Source organism: Hemibagrus wyckioides, linkage group LG07 (genome assembly GCF_019097595.1).
Source record: "Hemibagrus wyckioides isolate EC202008001 linkage group LG07, SWU_Hwy_1.0, whole genome shotgun sequence".
Classification (NCBI taxonomy): Eukaryota; Metazoa; Chordata; class Actinopteri; order Siluriformes; family Bagridae; genus Hemibagrus; species Hemibagrus wyckioides.
Genome location: NC_080716.1, coordinates 28,723,731 through 28,746,934, shown reverse-complemented (window position 1 = coordinate 28,746,934; position 23,204 = coordinate 28,723,731). Strand labels below are relative to the sequence as shown.

General features: G+C 37.3%; 3 protein-coding genes across 4 annotated transcripts; 1 reads left to right on the top strand and 2 right to left on the bottom strand.

Moving 5' to 3' along the window:
• The first annotated feature begins 964 nt into the window (after positions 1-964).
• Positions 965-4,102, top strand: LOC131356712 (lithostathine-1-like). The gene is made up of 5 exons (XM_058395897.1): positions 965-999; positions 1,085-1,293; positions 2,144-2,318; positions 3,480-3,846; positions 3,932-4,102. The coding sequence occupies exons 2-4, from the start codon at positions 1,219-1,221 to the stop codon at positions 3,839-3,841; spliced, it is 612 nt and encodes a 203-aa protein (XP_058251880.1). The 5' UTR covers positions 965-999; positions 1,085-1,218; the 3' UTR covers positions 3,842-3,846; positions 3,932-4,102.
• On the bottom strand, positions 3,956-10,396 carry LOC131356700 (zinc finger protein 660-like). 2 transcript variants are annotated; one of them, XM_058395879.1, is made up of 5 exons: positions 9,956-10,396; positions 8,617-8,698; positions 7,897-7,942; positions 7,445-7,715; positions 3,956-6,969 (listed from the first exon to the last, which is right to left on the bottom strand). In XM_058395879.1, exons 1-5 carry the CDS (start codon positions 10,262-10,264, stop codon positions 5,863-5,865), a joined length of 1,815 nt encoding a protein of 604 aa, XP_058251862.1. In that variant the 5' UTR covers positions 10,265-10,396; the 3' UTR covers positions 3,956-5,862. The 2 variants fall into 2 exon arrangements, with proteins under 2 accessions (XP_058251862.1, XP_058251861.1); XM_058395878.1 differs by having other exon boundaries at positions 3,959-6,969; positions 7,403-7,715.
• Positions 10,397-11,306: 910 nt separating this feature from the next.
• On the bottom strand, positions 11,307-22,527 carry LOC131356698 (zinc finger protein with KRAB and SCAN domains 8-like). Its single transcript, XM_058395875.1, has 12 exons — positions 22,454-22,527; positions 21,838-21,925; positions 19,081-19,165; positions 18,281-18,449; positions 17,937-18,202; positions 16,619-16,787; positions 16,039-16,256; positions 14,459-14,623; positions 14,232-14,307; positions 14,085-14,127; positions 13,490-13,715; positions 11,307-13,009 (listed from the first exon to the last, which is right to left on the bottom strand). Exons 3-12 carry the CDS (start codon positions 19,087-19,089, stop codon positions 11,948-11,950), a joined length of 2,403 nt encoding a protein of 800 aa, XP_058251858.1. The 5' UTR covers positions 19,090-19,165; positions 21,838-21,925; positions 22,454-22,527; the 3' UTR covers positions 11,307-11,947.
• Between the last annotated feature and the right edge of the window lie 677 nt (positions 22,528-23,204).

The window sequence follows — 23,204 nt, the reverse complement described above, 5'->3', positions numbered from 1 at the left end:
GAAACTGTTCTGTTCATTACTTCGCAAAGGATACAGGCTAATCTAAATATCTAATATTATATATATTGAATAATATTAATTTATAAGGTGATTTAGTAAAGGAGAGGGGAAAAAAAAGATATTGTGCAGGTTTGAGTCATTGCAAGATGAATAACAGTGGAAAGCACAGTACAGGGAAATGCAGTGTATTACATAAAAATCAACAGGAAGAACTCGGAGTATCGTATCATATCATATCATATCATGTTATATCATATTTTGTATCATAATTCAGACTAGTGAAGAGTTCAATGTCAAATTCAAATTGTATTCTTCACATACACAGTCATATGGTTGTACTTCATAAGTCATAAACCTACTATAAAATAACAATACATAAAGAGAATAATAAGAAAATAAGCAATGTACTGTGCAATAAAGTGGGAGGTTGTACTGTAGATTGCATTTTTCTTCTGTATCATTTTATTTTTTATTAAAATGACTCTTACTATTCTATAATAATTAAGGTTATTAATTGATTTTTTTGTAGCCTATAATACACACATCTACTGTATTTCAGTCATTTGCATTTTATTACTTGGAGTTTTATGGAAAGCAGTAAGAGGAAAACACACACACACACACACACATACACACACCAGAGCACCTTCACAGCCACTAAGAACAGGTAAAAAATAACTTATTTCATAGAAAGATTCTACAAATATAATGTTTTCTTTTGAGTTTCAGGTTAATAATGCTGATGAACAACAACAAAAAGGTGTCAATGCAGATCCTCAAATCGTGTAAAAAAAGAGAGAGATGTGTCTGTTTAATCTGATTTATATCTTTATATCTGCTTACATCCCTAGTGTTATCCGATTAGAAAAGTTATTAAAAATAGAAACATGAGCCATTTTAGTGCTTTAATTGTTCTACTATTTCATGGCTGTTTGTCTTCTTTTCTGTTGTTCTCCACAGTTATGGGTTCTGCACTGCACGTAATTCTGCTTTTCTCAGGTTACTTTAAACTTGTTTTTAATCTGTAAAGTTCTCTTATGTTTCATCATCTTACTACTTGGCTCACAAGCAATTTCTATCCCAGTAGGACTGTGGGCTCTAGCTTCGTGCACATCTCGACAGTTTTATTTGGTAGAAGAGAAATTGAACTGGACGAATGCTCAGGAATACTGCAGAGCGAACTACACAGACTTAGCCACCATCGAGAACGAGGAAGAAATGAATACTGTAAAGAAGATTCTGGAGAACATTACTACAACCGATGTCTGGATAGGACTGAAGTACAATAGCACTGTAAGCTGTTTTTATTATTATTATTATTTTATTATTATATTGTGCTGTACTCCACAAAAGCTGTATCAGATGTGCGATATGTAAGATGGCATATTTTTTAAGCTGCTTTTTTTTTCCCCAAATGTCCTTAAATATGCCTTGGAAAGCAAGACTTAAAATTTCACTGTAACTGTAGGCCTTATATTAAACATGCATGTACATCCTAAATTACAAATTGTTTTTATATCGATGCTTTTATATGTAACATTAATTTATCTATAAAAAACCTTCAGATTAATGCTACGTTCACACATACAGTGATTTTATCGCTGCAAGTCTGCAGTCACTGTACTATGAAGTCTCAGTGAATTAGGCTTTCTGACTACATAAGGTTTATGGGCAGTGGATTGCAGAGCTAGTGTTGCAGTTTTTTTGTATATAAATATATGTATATTGGATAGAAAATTCAGTAACGTATACCACAAGAAATGAAGGAGAGGCAGTGTGCACTCTACTGTCTTCAATCCTGTGTGCTGAGTCGCTCTGTATATTTGCATAAAATGCAACTTTTCTCAACTTTTTCGCGATGCTAATGTGGATCTGGAATTCGTCTTTCATTTGTAATGAATGATCTCCTGTCGCTTTGTCACTGCAAGTCGCTGTGAAGATGGCATTAGAGTTATGTAAATAAACATGCTTCTTATAGACCACAATCGATTAATAACCATAGAACAACAATTAACTGTTTGACAATTTAAAATGTCTTTGTTTTATAATAAAAATACAGTACATTTCTTTAAAACGGTTTTATTAGCTGTGATTATGACTAATGAGTGGTGTTAAATGTTTTTTCTTGTCTTCTGATTTTGAGAATAAGTCCTGGGTGTGGTCAGATAATACTACATTCAACTACAGCTACTGGAATTATGGAGAGCCAAGCAGTCCTAACACTTCTAACTGTGTTCAAATAAAGAGAGACCAAATTATAAATAGCACATGGAATGATTCAGGCTGCCAGTTCAATTGCATGTTTGTCTGCTACAAACGTGAGTAAAGTAACACAACACTTTAGATTAATGTACCGGACAGGTATTTTTAATGTTAATGCTCTTTAACAGTTTTCAGTTGGAGCTGGTGGAACAGAAATGCAAATGAGGCTCAAGAAAAACAACTAAATACATTCTTCCATATGTTTTTATAAGATTTATTTATTATTATTATTATTATTAATTAATTAATTATCCCCCATTTTATTTCTTAAAATGTTATATTTACTTTTACAGCATTTTTCTACACACTGTAGGTCAGGGGGTGTGTTTTAATCAGTGCTTTAGCTCCCTAGGTGGTGAGTTCAGGCACTGTAAGGACCCTAGCTCAATTTTTTAACATGGTGATATTCTAATTTCCTCATCAGTCACTTTAAGAAGCCAATTGTATAAACTATTTGTCATAAATGTGTTAGCTGTAAAAGAATTTGTTTGAGAGTTTGTTTCATCTGCCATTAAGGGAGTAAGCATAGTAACATAGTAAGCATTGAAGCACTGGAAGGATGTTGTGTGTGTGAGAGAGAGAGACAGACAGACAAACAGTCCTTAACTCCTTGATCAGTGCCCTCACTACTGAACTAGGGATCTGATGGAAACATACCCAAAGAGACTCACAGAAGTGCTAGGCTAGTCTTTATCCAATTTATATATTAGCTATATATTAGTTATCGCTGCTCATATTGTGTTCCTACTTGGCACTTATCACTTTGATTATGTTTGGAATATCTGATGTGCTTTAAGATGTGTTTTCTGTATGACAATGCTATGCCAATTAATATTATAATTCTTAATTAATAATAGAAATAATGTATTTATTCTAATGTATTAATGTATTTATTCTAATAACATTATTATTCTAATAATGTTATTAACAATAACATTAATTATTAAAATAAACTATTATTACAGTCATTATTATTAATGCATGAAAATACATTGTATTCTTAATTAATCATAAAAACAGTAATATTGAAAAACAATAATTGTTAATATAAATTATTAAAATATGTGCTAGTTCCTATTATTATTATTATTATTATTATTATTATTACATAAAAGGCCTCAACAGGAAAATGCCTTAAAATAACACTATCAAAACACAAAAGCCACAAATATTTAATTACACAAAATTATTCCTTTTTCTTTCTCCTCTCGTTGCAGGACGAACTCCAATCATCATGATTCCTGAGAATAAGACATGGAAAGAAGCCAGAAGGTACTGCAGACAGAATCATGTGGATCTGGTTTCTGTTCACTCACAGGAAATGCAGAACTGGGTGGCAACAGCTACTAGTAACGTCTCCACTAATGTGTGGATTGGCCTGCGTCACACCCATGCTCTAGGCTTCTGGTACTGGGTGAGAGGAGAGATGATCTGCTACCAAAACTGGGCTCCAGGTAATGGAACTGGAGTGGAAGATTGTAATGATGTTGAGAGAACCGGAGCGATGCTGTCTGAAAGTAAGAAGTGGGTCAGTCTGCCAGAGACTCAGGCACTCGGCTTCATCTGCATCACCTTCTAGTGGAGGTCAGAAACCTGTACTTTCATTACTACTTAACGCAATTCACATAGAAAATAAAATCAGTGATGATCTAACTCTTTTTTTTTATAGGCTACTCAGAAGTGGATTCCAACTGGATCCTTGTAGTTCAAGACCAGACAACATCTTTCTCAACATCTCAACATTTTAATTCATTTTTTTGGACATAGAGTTAGCACATCAATTTATTTTAGACTAATTTTGGGTTTCTTTTTGGTGTTGGTTATACTTTTACCTCCAATTCACGGTTAGCTATTCTGTTTAAAACTAGTATATCTCAATCATTACATGCTTTTATCAATGATATGTTACATAGCTGTTTTATTTATCATTTATATGTTTTGTTTTGTGGTGTTGGGATCTAGTTAGCTACATGAAGCCATGCTACCTACTCAAGTATATTTTCAATAGCAGAAGAGCTTATTTCCAAATACTGTAGCTTCTCCAGTAACAAGCTACTGATTTCATGTAATGTCATTTAATGTAATGTAACCAAGAGTAGAGAACCTAAAAATCTTTGTGTTGGTTATATACTTGTAAATAAAGCAAAGAACGGTGCAATATTTGGCCACAGCATCCTGATTAACCGACTCAATAGGAAAAGACTATCAGATCGATGGAAAAAATATTTGCCACCACATTTTACCCCAGACTGAGTAAATTAATGCCTGGAAATCTTGATTTATTCCTATGCTTGTCAGGGATATATTTAGAACAAAACTCTGCTCTGCAAGTAATTTCACCCAGTGATAAATTATTTTATTATATACAACCATCAAAACATTTTAATAATAATGATGTGCTCAAATGCTTTGCTTATGTATTGCAAAAAAAAGTTAACCACACTTTTTCTTTCATGGACTAAAATAAAGCTTTTCTTTGTTCAACCGTAGTATATCTGCTTTTCTAACACTAGGAATGGTCTGAAGTTTGCCTAAACCTTTATTTTTTCCAAAATGATTCCAAAGTATACATTTTAAGAGAATTTGTTTTAATTCCCTGGAGTACTTTGTGCCACATTAGTCTCTGTAGAGTCTGAGATATACCTTAAGAAATGATAAAGGGTTCTATCTAAGACCCTGTAAAGTTCTTTGGTTTGTCCATTTCAGAAAACTCTTTAAACGTTTTCAGGGAAGTTTTCACACTTGGCCCAAACATGTCTATCCCCAGGTTTGCTTGAGCAAGAAAAAGAATTCCTTCCAAATGATCGAATTGTGCAGTTCTATACATGAAGCTGCCTGCCTATGTTAAAAAACAATTTTATCAGTGGCATCAATTTCCATGTATGACACTATGATAAGGTGTTCTTTCTTTAAAGACGATAACATTCCTTTTTCTGTCCTCACTCTAAACAGAAAGTACCGCAATAAACTAATCAATTTACTCAACTTCCATTGTTGAGAGTGGATAGGTTCCACCAATGATGTGTGTGTGACTATAAGAGAGTTTAGATGAAGGGACCAGCATCTCTCCAAAGCTCAAAAAGACCTTTCACACTTCTGAAAATGTACCAAACACTTGAGAAATGACTTGTGAAAACAACCTCGGCATAACACGGGGAGTTTCCTGTCTATTAGAAGGCTTACAAACTAAACCTCCTAAAGCCTTATCCATTCAAAAAAAACCTTGAGGAATCCACATTTTTATCAAGTGCATTTTTATCATGACTCCAGGGAGTACTTTTAATTCAGTTAAAGCCATATTTATGTGGGTAGAAGAGGTAATTATTAGCATGTTTTCCACTTTTTTAAGTATGATGACACTCCTGAAAGTGCTTATTTATACTGCTTACCACCCAACTAAATAGCAATTCAGGCTTTAAATGACAGACTGTCATTAACACATTCAAAAATACTCATTAGGGAAGCAACACTTCTGTCTGAATAATACTCAAGAGGAAAAAACAAACACATTATGGCAACATGTTCCACTGTATTCATTTCAATCACGCGGTCTAGATTGTCATGGAATGTCACGGAATATCCCTTGCTGTATTCAGTTCCCTATTCTCCAGGCCATCCTGTTTCATCTTCCTCCTGACTCAAAACCAAGTCGTGGCGCCGTTGCTTGTGGTTCTTCAGGCTGACGTTGTGGTTAAAACACTCTCCGCACTGCTCACACATGAAAGGTTTCTCTCCGGTGTGGACACGCATGTGGGAAGTGAGGTTTTCCATTTGGTTAAAGGAACGCTCACACACTTGGCATTTGAAAGGCTTTTCTCCAGAATGGATGAGTTTATGCCTCCTCAACCTGTGGAGGTCTTTAAAGCGTTTTTCACATATATCACATAAATATTTATATGGACCTCGGTGGGATCTGACGTGGCTGTTGCGTTTGTAAAGATTGTCAAATTTCTCTGGACAGTCTGGACAGCTGTAGGGCTGTTTTTCCTTAGGATGAGTCTGCTCATGTTCTAGTTTTGCTGGTCTGTTCTTAAACATCTTCAAACAGTACTTACAAGGATGGTCTGCATCCTCATGGAGTTTAGTGCAATGTCTCTTTAAGCCGACCTCAGTGAGGAATCTTTTTCCACACTCTTGACAGACAACAAATTTTATCTTTTGTTCACATTTATGTTCTTTCAAACCTTTGGTTTGAGGGTCTGCTCTAACAAACTTGCCACATTCCTGGCACAACTTATAGAACGTCTTGACTCCGTGCTCCTGTTCAGCATGTCTCTGAAAACTGGACAAGTCATCAAACCGAACAGCTAGTTTTTCTAACCTAAGCATCTCAGTATCTCCACCAGCATCACACTGAGCACAGCAGAAGACTTTCTTGTGTCGCAGGACAGAACACGAGAGTGAGGCCTCGGTTCCACATTGTGTACACCACACCACAAGTGTACCCTGACCATCCTCCTTTAAAGCTGTGAACAGGTCTTCATCCATGGACACATCAGAATCTGTGGCCTCTTCGCCTAAATCTGGCTGCCACTCATCTGAACTGTTTTGTCTTTTTGACTTTGTTTTCTTCTCATTCTTTATCTCTTCTTGCAAGCTTGTTTCCTCTTCAGTACTTGAAAAATATGACCCATCTGTTTCAATGAACATCTGCTCATAGCTCTTCTCACTGCCCTCTTGATCCGATGACCCAATCTGGACCACAACCTTTAGGATAAAAAAAAAACAACATTTAATTAAGGCACCAGGGCTAATGTAAACTATCATTTAAACAAATCAAACCACCTAGTGTTGCTAGAATTCTGGACATTCCAGATGTGGGCCTGCAAATGCACACCAAATCCCACAGACTGGAGCATGTCCTTTGGTGAAAGAAGAGTCAGTTGTTGTTCCACTCAGGAGAAAGCCAAGAGGGCTAATAAGACCTTGGATCCCATAACTGTTTTTATTAATTGTCAAAACACCCTAGGGGTCTCTTTCCCATGTGGATTTATTAAGCTAAATAGCTGGTATAATTTGGAACCCTCAGCTAGGACACCTGTGTTTGTTCAAGGTATTTCATGCTCTGGAAATAAGCTTTCCGGGCATGCATTAGTGACCAGATGACTCTGGTGTTGTTTGTAAAAGAATAAATACCCACCTCCTCACTATCCTCATCCCCAGGCTCCAATGTGTGTTCTACCTCTACGTATGAAGCCGCATCATCATTATCCTCATGTTTTTCATCAAATGTCTCAGCGTGGCCTTTGAGTTCATTATGAAATGTTTCTGTAGGGTTGGCTGAAGGCGGGTGACTCCTCCAGTCTCTGTGGTGGCCACAGTTCTGGCAGTCCTGGGTGACTGAAAAGAGCTTCTCATTGCCCTCAATGGTAATACAGCACTCTTTATGACAAAGCCAACAGAACTGGAAGAGCTCCAGCAAACAGTGTGTGTTTACCAGAACCTCAGTGGTCCTAAAAACAATAAAAACAACAAAACAATAAAAAATGAATAAGATACATTCACTCAATGTGATATTTGCAAATATAAAATATTAGTAAATTAGCTAAAATGCTGACTTAATACAATTGTATAACTGTTACTTAAAATTAAATAAAAAATCAAATACAAAAACAACCAAAGAGAATGTCTTACTTAAAAATGCTAGTTTCTTGATAAAAAGACTGAAAGCTCTTGACAGCTGTGGAAAAATTTTAAGAAGTTCAATCACAGCACATATTTTCTACATATTGCATTTTATATTTAACCACAATGCAAGAATGACCATAAATAAAATGTATGTCTTCTCATTTAGCATCACACTGCAGCTAAAGCAAAAGCTCCATAGTTTTGCTTTATAATCCTTCCACTGAACTGGTTGATGGTATGGATCTGTTAGATCTATGTTTGTATTAGATCTATTTAGGATCTATTTCAGATTCTCAACAGTCCATCTGCTGATTCCATTAATAATCCCACATAAATATTACTAACATTCAACAACTCGGTCTTGAAATATGGATCTAATTAGAATCTCGGACTGACAAGCAAATTCTGTTTAGATATTACAGCATTGTAATGAAGGTAACTGTAATAGAGGTAGCTGAGGATAGCTCTCAACGTTTCTTCTCTAATTTATCTCAAAGATATACAACCAGACACAACTTCCTGCCTCCACCGATCAGGGTTCTCACCATTGATACACACCGAGTGCTGTTAGGACTTTGGACTGTATATCAGTTCATCAGTTTACCCATAATTCCCCTTTCTGAATTGCCAGATAGATACACACAAAAAAACATTCAATATAATGATATAAACCAGCAGTAACATTTGCATGGAAACCTGCTCTGTCATTAGAACATTTCCTCCTACCTTTGTGATCAGGGTGTGGCACTGTAACAATCTCGTACTGTCCTATAATCACTGGACGTGGCTCATCTTTTAGGTTACAGTCCTGTGAGGAAAAAAAAAAACAAAAAACATCCAAGTCAGAAGCATGGCTCCTAATACAGCTCTGGAATTAATAGATATGACTGAATGGAATTTGTACATTTTGACAGACAATATATCTTTTGGACCTGTTTATTTGTCATTCCTGGGACTTTCACACAACAGACTCTCTGCTCACAGGATGATTTTTTGTTTGTTTGTTGTTTTTTCACACCCTTCTGTATAAAATCTAGATACTGTTATGTGTGAACATCCCAGGAGATCATCAGTCTTGGAAATAGTCAAACTAGATCACCCTCCTGCTGTCTGGAAAGAGGTACCGAAGCATTCGGGCCTTCACAACCAGACTGTGTAACAGTTTCTTCCCTCAAACCATCAGGCTCCTCAACATCCAGAACTGAAACTATACCAACTCAACTCTCTCTCTCACACACACACTCATCTGTGTGAACAGACTCACAATATAATGTTTACTACTTATCTGCACTACTTCAACTGCCGTTATAATGCTTCACATGCTACTATGTTTATAGCTTATTTGCATTACTCCAATCGCCTGGTTTTTTGTTTTTTTACAGTCTCTCAAGTTGCACATCACATTTCCATCCATGGTTTTTTGGCGCTGTGTCCTGTCTTGTCTTTGCACTGGTTGCACCTGTTGCACTTTATGTAGCTAGGGCAAAGAAGAGATCCTTAGCTCTGTGTTGTTGTTTCTGTTTTTGTAACTATATATTGCATGTTGTCTATGTAGCACCAGGGTGCTGGAGAAACGTTTAATTTCACTATGCACTTTGTCAGCTATATGTTTATGAAATGACAATAAGCCACTTGACTTGACCTGGCACCAACAACCATGCCTCGGTTCAAGTCTGAGATATCACACTTTTTCTTCCTAAGCTCTTGACCTGTATGGCCGGCTGATCAAATAAAAGCAGTTATTTCTAATAAGGTGTATATAAATACATAGCAAAATGAGTGACATTGTAGTCAAAGTAGTTCTGGTTACTTACACTTTCTGTAGTATCAATGCGCGACATCAGTAAGACAGCTGCCAGGATTGTTGTTTTTAGTTAGAAATTATTCGGATTTAATGTCATACATGGCTGTTTTTCGTGTCCACTGACCTTAGTGCACTATGACATGTTTATTATAACACGAGATGGTATTTTCCCCCCTGTTGTCAATAGGCCTACGTGGCACACTGTCACTTATTAGGGTGGATAGAGGTGTTGCATTTACAAGTTTGAGAGTGTGACTTTACCTCAGGTCCAGTGATGCCCCAGATATGCCCCAGGTCCGAATGAGGGACAGCTGATCTCTTTAGACATCTGAGTTTGCGTGTGGTTTTGCGGGCGGTTTCTGTGAAAAAGTCATCATCCGTGAAGTGAGCGCCACACACTCGCAGATCATCAGCACGGAGTTTATTAATCGGTGTGTTGATATCCATCCGCAGGGCGAGCAACCACAAGTGCAGGATCTTCGGAGTGTGAAAAGGAAGGCGATGAAAACTGAGTCCACTTCTTTTGGTCATCTTGTTGGTGCACGTGGGAAAAGCACAACCGCGAACCATTGTTGCGGCTATTTATTATTATTATTATTATTATATATTTATTATATATATAATGTGGGTGTAAAAAACATGTGCTTCTCTATTGCAGGGATACCCAAGAAACAGTAATAAGAAAATTAGTTCATTTCTACATCCGGGTGGATTCAGGTAGGATTACTGTCAAAATAAAAGTCACATAATCCTAATAATCTACTAAACCTTTTGGCCACAAGTATATGGACACCTGACCCACATGTGCTTCTTCTCTGAAACACTGAAGCGTCTAAAAAAAAATCTTTGCATTACAGTTTCCTTTCACTGAAACGACGAGGCTCAAACCTGTTCCAGCATGATGACATCCCTGTTCACAGAGCGAGCTCCGTGGTTGGGAATAGAAGAACTCAAAAGCCTTAACCCATCTGAACACCTTTGGGATGAACGAGAAAGCATCCTTGTTCAACATGTCACTAATATCTCCATAGCCACACTCCAAAACCTAGTGGAAAGCAAAGTTCATCGATCGCATACGAGTTTCAGGTGTCCATATACGAAGAGATCGTGTGTTCTAAACACAGAAAGTGATGTGCTTTAATTCTTTTTGATATTTTTGTTTGTTTTCCGGTTGAGACTAAAGGTGTGTCTTGGAACTGGGATACACCGGGATGCGAGGATTTTCCGGGATTTTCGCTTTCATGAAGCACAAGCAAGCATCACATATGAACACCAAAGGACAAATTCAAAAACCATGTTGATTAACTTCACCATGCAGGATGTGTGATGTATTTACAGCATCCTTAGTAACTGCCTGGTCGGGGTCACCGTCTTAAATTTTGGGTAATAGAATCTACTACATTTGTCAGACACCATCACAGGCAGGTACAAAAAAAAGCTAAGGTTAAGGACCTGTGAGAAATCAAAAATTTTGTGCTGTGATCCATATTTAATTACAATAAATAAATGAAAATAAACTACTAATTCGCACCTGTTTGGAGTTTAACACCAAATGCAAATATAGACACAGTAATACATGATGAGAATGAATTCTTCGCAGCCTGTGATTTCACAAGTAAGGGCTGAAAATAACAGAGGCTTTATTTAGCAACAGCTTGTTAATCATGTACTTCAATAACTGCGGAAAGCCTCTTGAACCTTTTTTTTTTTATAGACAACAGAAAGCTTTGTTAACTTGATAAGGTTAGTTTTTGCATATCGCCATAACACCTGACTGCCTGGGAGCAATCATCTGGAAATTTTGGAAAAGGTCTGTAAATGCTGCATAAGAAGTTGAAACTAATACCAAACATGCTAAAATAGTTTTTGGTAATACATTTAAAATTGCTTGAGGAATTCCATAGTGTAGTGTTACCATAAATGATTTAGCCAACCGTTACTGTAGTGACATGTATTGCTTATAATGGTCAACTGATCATCCTTGGGCCATGACCTGTGAAAAGGCAGCATAAAAATGTAATTTGAGGAACAAAAATGAAATCAGACATATTTCTATTATCACTCCGAACAATATTAACTGACTTCTTTAAAGTGTTACTCAGCAGCACTTTTACAGTAAATTGTGGCCAGCTCCCTGTTTCACTGGGTGACCAAAGTGCAGTTTTAATACCTCAGTACCTCATTCACTACATATTTCTTTATCAAGAAGGATGAAGGTTTTTGTAAATCACTCCATCACTAATACATCAGGAGTCAAACCCGTGAGTCATGGTGTCGTTGTTTGTGGTTCTTTAGGCAGACGTTGTAGCTGAACGACTCTCCGCACTGCTCACACCTGAAAGGTTTCTCTCCGGTGTGGACACGCATGTGAGAAGTGAGGTTTTCCATTTGGTTAAAGGAACGCTCACACACTTGGCATTTGAAAGGCTTTTCTCCAGAATGGATGAGTTCATGCCTCCTCAGCCGGTTAATATCATTAAAGCCTTTCCCGCAGACATCACACACATATTTATATGGCCCTCGGTGGGATGTGATAACGTGTTTATTGCGTTTGTGAATACTGCTAAACTTCTCTGGACAATGTGGACAGCTGTACGGTCTATTTGCTTTAGGATGAGTCTGCTCATGATCCAGTTTTGCAGATCTGATTTTGAAGACCTTTAGACAGTATTTACACGGATGGTCGTAATCCGAATGGAGCCGCGTGCGGTGCGACTTTAAGCCGGCTTCGGTGAGGAATCTTTTCCCGCACTCTGGACAGACGACGAATTTAGACTTGTGTTCACATTTATGTTTTTTTAAACCTCTGGATTCAGGATCTGCTACGGCAAACTTACCACAATCCTGACACAGATCATAGACCGGTTTGGATCCGTGTTCCTGTTCAGCATGTTTCTGAAAACTGGCCATGTCATCGAACCGAACAGGAAGCGTTTCAATATGATGTGTTTGAATATCACCTGCACTGCACTGAGCACAGCAGAAGACTTTCTTGTGTCGATGGACAGAACAGGAGAGCGAGGCCTCGGTCTCACATTGTGTACACCACACTACAAGTTTACCCTGACCGTCCTCCTTTAAAACTGTGAACATGTCTTCATCCATGGACAATTCAGAGTCTGTGACCTCTTCATTCAAACACGGCTCCCACTCATCCGAACTGTCTTTACTTTTAAACTTCCTCTTTCTTTTCTTTTTCATTTCCTCTTCATGCAGGCTCGCTTTTTCGACGTCACTATGTAAATATGACCCATCCTTTTTGATAAACACCTGCTCACTGCACTCGTTATCAGATGACGCAATCTGAACCACAACCTGCAAGGATACAGAAAGCATTTGTTAAGATAACATACACAATCTACACTGAAGTTGACATTATTTGCATTTGAGAGTTTCTGAACAAATAACAGATTCTCTTTGCCCCTAGCAGACTTGTGTTTCAGAGCTAGTTTAGCATTCTGAGTTTCAAACTTCAGCCTGTTATAGACATCACTCGCACATATAAAATCTACACTCATAAGTGTATTGTATTGACTTATTGTCATGAGTCAAACATTAACGATGCTAATTTGTTGGTAGTGTGTAGCTAATAGCACAAATAGCTTACCCAGCCTCACCAGCTTAATCAGTGAGTGCTCGTGTTCCAGAGTACATACTAACTGATCGCATAAATACACACCTCTTCACCGTCCTCATCTTCAAGCATATACTCTTTCTCTTTCTAATGTGTTTGAGGAAGGCTGAATACTACTACACATACTGCTGTAAAGTGTAGCTGACTGCATGAACACACACCTCCTCAACTTCTTCATGTTCTGTCTCAGTATGAAAGGTCTGTGTAGGTTCGGCTGAACGCGGGTGACTCCTCCAGTCTCTGTGGAAGCTGCAGCTCTGGCAGTCCTGCGTGACTGAAAACAGCCTCTCGCTGCCCTTGATGGTAATACAGCACTCTTTCTGACAAAGCCAGCAGAACTGGAAGAGCTCCAGCAGACAGTGTGTGTTCACCATCACTTCACTGCTCCTGGAAAAAATGGCATTAAGAAGTTACAAAATCTAAAACTGACATTTTTGCTCAAACAAACAATTAACAGTTATACAATATAATGATCAATATTTAAGTATATATATATATATATATATTTATTATTATACACACACATACATTATATATATATACACACACACATATATATATATATATATATATATATATATATATATATATATACACATATATTATATATATATATATATATATATATATATATATATATATATAAAATATATACACACACACATATACACACACACACACACACACATATATATACACATATACACACATATATACATATATACAGAGAGAGAGAGAGAGAGAGAATTTCCTTACTTAAAAATGCTAGTTTCCTGATAGGTCTGAAGGCTCTTGACAGCTGTAGAAGAATAATGAGAAAAAAAATCAATAATGAGAAGTCTTTCACTTTAACTGCTTACTTTGAGTAATTTAGTTACCGAGTTAATTTATTTTATTCCCAACCTTCACGCCATGACTTCTCCTCCACCTTGGAACATGTTGACAGTGACTCAGGAATGTTTTCTTCTACAAAAGGCATCTTTAAAAAAAATAAAGAATAAACATTATGATGTTTAGCGAAATTCTCTTTTGCTTACAACTCAATTTCAATTCAAAACATCTGCAGATTGTTAAAAAGTCATAAATAAATAAATCCTAGTCCCATAAATCCATAACTTTCCATGCAATACCTTCCAAGATCTTCTTTTTCTGCTCATTCTCGGATTAGCAAAAGTGCAAGATGATGCAGAATTGTGTAGATCAGTGAACGCGGGTTTGTGATCGGACTGAGGAAATGATACAACCTCAGACTGCACTGGAAGTGCCGGACTTGACTCAACTTCCAGGCGGAAATCCTGTAAAGAAATGTCACTTTGTCAGTGAAATAGCTCTAAAATAATCTTCAAGGACTTTAGTTAGAACTTTCCAGTCAGTGCTGGTTTCAATGACAAATAAAACTTCAGAGTAATAGATGAACTAAAGTAATTGTGCACCTACAAAGTGGCCTACATGCTCACCTGACCTTCACATCCATATTGTACGTGGTTCTTCCCCAAACTGCACAAAATCTGTCTAAAATGTCTCTGTAGCATTACAAGTTCCCTTCAAAAGGAACTAATTAGTCCAAACCTGTTCAAGCATGACAAGGCCCCTGTGCACAAAGCACAGAGCTCCATGAAGACATGTAGGTGTGTTAAGGATGAAGTGGACAACTTGAGAGCAATGACCTCAATCCTACTGAACACCTCTGGAGATCGAGACTGCACCCCAGACCTCCTCGTCTGACATCACTAATGCTCAAAGTTCTTATAACAAGAAATGTTATAATAAGAAATGACTAAACATTATGAAATGAGATGTTCAGCAAGCACCTTGAGTGTAATTGACAGGTGTGCACATACTTTTGCTGATATAATGTGTATACATTATATTACAGGATGTCCCAAAAGTTTCAATACATACATGACCAGTGCACAAAGCAAGGTCCATAAAGACATGGATGAGTGAGTCCTGACCTCAACCCCATAGAACACCTTTGGGATGAGTTAGAGAGGAGACTGCGAGCCAGGCCAAAACTGAGACGTCTGCATTTACATGCACATGAATGTAATATGGAGTTGTCCCACCCTTTGCAGCTTTAACAGCTTCAACTCTTCTGGGAAGGCTTTCCACAAGGTTTAGGAGTGTGTTTATGGGAATTTTTGACCATTCCTCTAGAAGCTCATTTGTGAGGTCAGGCACTGATGTTGGACGAGAAGGCCTGGCTCACAGTCTCCGCTCTAATTCATCCCAAAAGTGTTCAATGGGGTTGAGGTCAGGACTCTGAAGTTCCTTCACACCAACATTCTGACACATTCTCAGTTGATGGCTTCTCAATAACAAAAAAGATGTGCCAGAAAATGATTTTGGAAAATGCAGTGACATTAATGATTCAGGATTTAGAAAAACGTAGCGATAATTTTTGCAAAAGACCACACGTTTGTATTGAATTTATATTTTCATCACACAGATAACATTGTTAATCACAAATGCTAGCACTATGTACGTGTACTAATAAAAATGTCATATGGACAGGACATAATATTCAGGTAAATTAAAATAAAAAAAAATGTAAATAATAATGTGGTAAAAGAAGGCTGTTATTGTAATTTTAACAGGCTAAAAGTTAGCGTAAGACTTACATTTACAACATACAACAATTTGTGTCATGACCTATTGTGTGATAAATAAATAATAAAAAAAAAAAGAGCCCAAGAGCAAGCTCTCCTACCTTTGTTTCAGGAACCTGAATATTCTCCTCTCCTTCAGGCACATGGTGACTGTCAGCCTCCTGCTTTACAGGTCTTCCACCCTCACCGGTCACTGTGCCAACGCATTTGTTCAGGTGATCCACAAATCTGTTCTTCTTCTCCAATAATTTGCAACATTTGGGACAGTGGAAATGTGAAACAGGCCTGCAGTTCAATCCACACTTGAAGATTACAAATCCTGCAACAAAACAAGGTTCAGAATATGGACAATATAAATGTTTTAAAACATGTAAACAGGAAGGAGGAAGACTTTACTATCAAAAACAGAACTACTGGTAAAAAAAAAAATCAAGTATTAAAAATAAAACAGTTATTCAGTTATGCTATCAATTTATATCAAAATTATTGTCAACCCCAAAGAATGCAGCACCTTTATAAGGTAAAGCTTAAATCTCCCTCACTGACAGGTATTTATGTTATTCTCACATGGATCATTCTGGAACAAATGAATAATATACAATGATAACTTTTGTGAAATGTCTAATTGTGTATCTGGGCAACAATATGCAGCAGCAACGACACACAAAAGCAGTCGCTTGCCTTTAAATTTGACAGCTCTCTTTTCATGTGCTTTAATGTGCTTCCTCACTCTGCTCTCCACAGTTGGTTTAAACACATCTGGCTTGCAGAATGGACAGTGATATTTAGTGCAGCACTGGACACATTTCGCCAGCTGAATTGGCCCTCCGGTTTGGATTGAAACATGCAGCTGTTAAAGAAAGAACAGAATAAAGCCCTTGTCGTTAGGTTTCCACTATCAACTTTATGTACACCCCTGACCATTACACATGTTCTTCCACAAACTGTTCCAACATTTTTGGAAGCGTACAATATTATAGAATGTCTATATATGCTATAGCAATTTCCCTTCACTGGCCTTTCCGTAAGAGGCCCAAACCTGTTCCAGCATGGTCCAGAGGTGCAACAATGCTCCAGAGCACAAAGTGAGCTCCATGAAGATATGATTCGTCAAAGTGTGGGAGAACACGAAAGCCCTGAAGTCAAACCCACTGAACACTGCTGGGATGAACTGGAACAACTGAATGCACCCCAAACCTCATCTGAATGGAGTGAAGTGGACCTTATTGTAACAGCACAGAGAGGAATAAAAATGAAATGAGATATTCAGCAAGCGCAAATTTGAGTGATGGTCAATGATGGTTTGAGTGATGGTACACAATTTTTTGTCCATGAAGCGTAAAAGCTCCTCTCTGTGATTGAACTCTCTCATCCTGACAGCTATAAATAAACCTAAATGGCCACTTTCCCTTCCGAAAAAACATGAATATTTATGTCATAAGCGGTGACATGTTTACATTACATAATGAATTCATTAACAGAAATCTTCAGGCATTATAACAGCTATAACCATCACTATACCAACCAATTTATTCATCCTGTAAGACTCTTTACTTTCTTTTCCCTTTTTAATCAGTATGTAGGTGATGTAAACCATAACAGCTATATTGTGAATGATTTATAATTAATGTATCACTCTGTGTTTTTTTTAAATGTTGGTTAAAGTTGAAGCATCATCTTCCTAATGAGACATGCATGATACAGATGAGTAGAAGGTGTTCTCTTGCCCTTGAAAGAAAGAAAGAAAGCAAGCGAGAAAGGGAGGAATGAAGCAAGCAAGGAAGCAAGCAAACAACGAAGGAGGGAAGGAAGGGAGGAAGGTCAAGCAGTAAGGAAGTAAGGAAGGGAGGGAGAAAGGGAAGTCAGGAAGTCAGTAAGGAAGGGAGAGAGGTCAGTCAGTCAGGAAGGAAGGAAGGAAGGAAGGGAGGGAGGGAGGTCAGTCAGGAAGGGAAGGAAGGAAGGAAGGAGAGAAGAAAAAAAAGAAAGAAAGATGACTTGCCTCCTCTCCACGAACAACAGCTGAGTGACTCTCCTGCTCCTCAGACATACAATAACTATCCACATCCTCCTTTATAGACATATTTCGCAGGTCCGGCTCCTCTTTTAATGGGAAGAGATTCTCTCTATCCTCATGTGCCACTGTGCCCACACATTTCACCAGATGCTCTAGGAACTTGTTCTTCTTCTCCACCAATTTACTACATTTTGGACAGTGAAAATGCGAAACAGCCTTGCAGTTCAAGCCGCACTTGAAGATTGCATATTCTGGAAGGAAATACAAATATTAAAAAAAGAAAGAAAGAAATATTTCCTGTACAGTGCATGCACTGGGTAGTCGCTTGCCTTTAAATTTGACAGCTCTCTTTTCATGCGCTTTAATGTGCTTCCTCACTTTGCTCTTCACGGTTGGCTTAAAAATCTCAGGCTTGCAGAATGGACAGTGATATTTGGTGCAGCACTGGACGCATTTTGCCAACTGAATCGGGCCTCCGTTTTGGATTGTAACATGTAGCTGTAAAAGAAAGAAGAAACCGACAGAGGATTGTAGAAAAATCTGAATGAAAATTTGGATGAATGTCATCTGTATCATTAACAATGCTGTGAAATAGAAATTATTATAATTACACTATTCAGTGACATCCAAATAAAGATTTTCTCCCAGGGTTTCCCCATCAGTTAAGATAAGTTGTCTGTGTCACATATACTACTGATAACTACCAGATCCGATCAGATCTTTGATAGATTATTGCAAATTATAATCAATCACATTGCCATCAGGAACAACATTTTGCATTAAGCACCCATTATATACCACCAGAAACACATTACAATCCAAGCTCTACTAGTGTTTTAGTAATACTGGAGTTGGTTTTCTACCTATGAGTACTAGTACTTACACAGTTATAAACAACTACAAAATGGCACATTTTTCTTTCTTATAACATTAAATTATCTCCCTGACCAACTCTTTAACTTTTTCAGCAAAGATTCAGCTAATGCTAAAACACCATGGAAATAACATTTTCATTCATTAACTGTATGTAATCACATACTGACCTTATGATTAATAAGCCATGTCATTTTGCATAAAGATTAAATGGATGAATTGATTATGAATAATAATAAACTGATAAGTTGCAAACCTTCTTCATGATTCTTTGTTCAAGTGTTTTCTTTCTTGCATATGGTCACACTTCAGTTGGGTTTCTTTCCATCCATTCTACTGGGCTGCAGGTATAGGTCAGAGTTAGTAGGGCTGAGTTCTATATTATAAATATTTCATATCAGAATATATTTTGTGAAATGTATTTTCTTGCTACGTCTTCTGCTGTTCTGCCAAACTATTAATTTAACCCTTTCTCACAGTACACTGGCCTCACATTCTGCTGGTATTTTTCAATCTGTACAAACAAATTAATTATATTAGCATGGCAAGTCTTTTACATGACTAGTCAGAACACTGTTGGGTTTCTGTGTGTAGAGTATTGTGACTTCTTTTTTAGCTTGAAGTTAAGTGAGATTCAATTCAATTCACTCTGTAAAATTGCCTCAATAAAATGTAAACCTAGAAGGCTAGTTTCATAAGAGCCAGTAAGCACTACGGTGGAGTGTGGCATCACAGATGAATTTAAAGCTGAACACGGACTCCTCAAAAACTCTTTAAAAAAGGGGGGGTGGGGGGGGTTAAAGAAGTCTCTACAGTTAAGCTTTTATTGACATGGATTCCCAACAGCATTTGTTATAATATTGCATCTTCACATGACATGCAATCTGGCTGAAGGTAAATAAATGTTCCTGTGTTTTTACAAATAACTTTAATACTAGCTTGCTGTTACTAACATGCCATTTGTAGACACGCATTAGACATTATCATGCATTATAACTGCTTATGTCATTACACTTTAATAGCAGGGCACATGTTACATAGGAATATATATATATATATATATATATATATATATATATATATATATATATATATATATATATATATATAATAACACATATATATAGCAATGACGGACCCTTGCACTATGGGCCATCACTACACGGTGCCATCGCCACCCAGGTGCACCAGACACAGTGAGCACAGTGGGTACATGCATTAAAAGGGGAAATACCAAAAGGACAAGAGTGACAATTTGGGTGTACTGAAAGTGATCACAGCAAAGTCCACTGATGGCAAAATGAAAACTGACTTTCCTTCTAAACTATATAAGGACAAAAGGGACAGATTGGGTGTAATGAAACAGATCATAGCAATGTCCAGTGATGTCCAAAGGGACAATGACTCTCCCTCTAAACTATATTACTATATCAGTTTTTATATATATATATATATATATATATATATATATATATATATATATATATATATATATATATATACACACACACACACACATATATTTATTAGAGAGAGAGAGAAAGAGAGAGAGAGAGAGAGAGAGAGTCACCCAGAAATATGTATACACATTTATACAATGTATACACATTTCAGGATTTAAGAAATTTTTTTATACAAAAATTTGTATAAATATTGTATTACTAAATTTATTCCTATACGTTATAGATTTGATATATATGATGATATTATAATAATATTATGATAATATTATTAATATTATACTAATATAATTTACATCATACTATTTTTCTTCTCCTGAAGTGTATATATATTTTTGGTTGACTCTGTATATATGAATTGTGAAAATGAAGCCATATTGTAAAGAAATTAAAATAAAGGGGAAAGAGCCTCTAGTGGACATAGTCCTCACGGCTGAACCGTTTGAGATATCAAAAATCCCTTACCAACTTTAGATCCTCAATGTCTTCAGATCATATTGGACCCTGTGTGGTCAAAATCATACAAACCCCCTAGGAGGAGTATATCAAATTCCATTGGGTGCATTTTTCAAACATCCCAAAATAACTGACTTCCTGTTAAGCAGATCCCATGACAGGTGGATGAACGTCATTTAGCTCAATGAGATCTAAATGTATACGAGCTCTCATGCATATACGTGCAAGTGAATATGAGCTGTGCAGCTATATTTCTGACAAAGTTCCAGGGGGCGCTGTGACAGCCCTGTGCCACGCCCGGGGACCAGCCACCAAGCCACCACCAGGTTTGGTGGTGATTGTATCAATGTCTTGAGATCATATTAGCCTGGGTTTGGTGGTGATTGTATCAATGTCTTGAGATCATATTAGCCTGGGTTTGGTGGTGATTGTATCAATGTCTTGAGATCATATTAGCCTGGGTTTGGTGGTGATTGTATCAATGTCTTGAGATCATATTAGCCTGGGTTTGGTGGTGATTGTATCAATGTCTTGAGATCATATTAGCCTGGGTTTGGTGGTGGTTGTATCAATGTCTTGAGATCATATTAGCCTGGGTTTGGTGGTGACTGTATCAATGTCTTGAGATCATATTAGCCTGGGTTTGGTGGTGACTGTATCAATGTCTTGAGATCATATTAGCCTGGGTTTGGTGGTGACTGTATCAATGTCTTGAGATCATATTAGCCTGGGTTTGGTGGTGACTGTATCAATGTCTTGAGATCATATTCCAACCTGTCTGCTGATTTTCAAGAGTTTTGAGCATGTTAAGGGGTCCAAAATGCCCCGAAAGGTTGATAAAATAAATAAATAAATAAATAAAACATAAATTCTAACGAAAACAATAGGGCTTCCGCACCTACGGTGCAAGGCCTCTGGCCTTGCTCCTTCGGTGCTCGGGCCCTAAAAAGCAATAAATCTCTATTGTCATCCTTAAGTTTTAAGGCGTTAAGGATCATTTTCCTTATAACTAAACATCTCTTTATTCCTTTTATACATCTATATCTATATTAAACAAGTTTAAAATGTTTCACTTAGGCATGAATGAAACAACATACCTGTTACAACTTTATAGTTCCATTTATTCCTGCGTATCAATCCGCCAAACAAAGTAGATCCTGTTACCACGTACATTACACATGGCAGCTGTAAAATATTTAACAAAATAAAATTGAAGCACGTCAAATATATAAACATATATTACCAGAAATCCATACTGAGAATTACAGCTCTACTTACAGAAATATTTACCATATCAACAATAAGACACGTCTGTTTCTGTGCCGTTACTATAGAAAAAATATGGTTACTAACTAAGTAATTAATTAACCGGTTAACTGATTCATTGCGATTTATTAAATGGTTAACACACACACACACACACACACACACACACACACACACAACAATCCGACGAGCACGTGAATGTAGCTTACTTAAGTGAAAATGCAGCGATTACTCTATTATGTCAATGAATAGCCTAATAACGGGTGTATATAAAAGAAAACAAACAGATTAAGCAATCTGTTATGACTGATCATTCAGGACCATCATGAACACAATAATCTCATTGATCCAGCTCTCTTAGCCTTTCCGTACGATTCTATGCACTACTAAATGTTCATATCTGTAAGACAACACAGCTAGCGACAAATAAAATAAACAAATACGAACCATTCTCCGGTATTTCCAACAGATCCAGTCTACAACTTCCACAACACAACCCTGTTATCTGAAGCCAAGCTGATCAGCCAATCAGATTGCAGAGGTCTCAACAAGACGTTCCTGCTCAAGAGCCAATCATATGACGGGGAATTACGTCACGTCCTGAATGAACCCTAATAAACTCGTTTTATGTCACTTATGGAGCTGCAATCAGTATAGTCATCTGTCCATTTGAAACGCTAAGGATAAAACCTAGCCAAAAGTATGTGGAACATCCCATTCCAGATCTTTTCATGTTATAATAAGTTCCAATCATCTGGGAAGGATTTCCCACTAGATTTTGGAGTGTGGCTGTAGGGATTTAAGCATTATTGAGGTCAGCACTGATGTCCAGCGAAGGTTTTCAGTGGGGTTGAGGTCAGGGTTCGAGTTCTTTCACTTACACAGGCTTCCGATAGCTGCATGCATCAACACTGATGCTTGCCAACAAAGACAAGAATGGACCAGCTCCATCTTACCTCAAAGATCTTATTACTCCTCGCACTGCACCTCGCTCCCTCAGATCCACTAGCACTGCCTGGATGGTCCCACCATCTCTAGGTACACATCTAGACTCTTTTCTGTTCTGGCACAGAGGTGGTGGAATAAACTTCCCTTATATGTCCGTACAGCCGAGTCACTGACTGTCTTCAAACGATGACTGAAGACCTACCTCTTCCTGAAACACTTAAACTAGCTCTGATTTTTTTCCTGTCTTTAT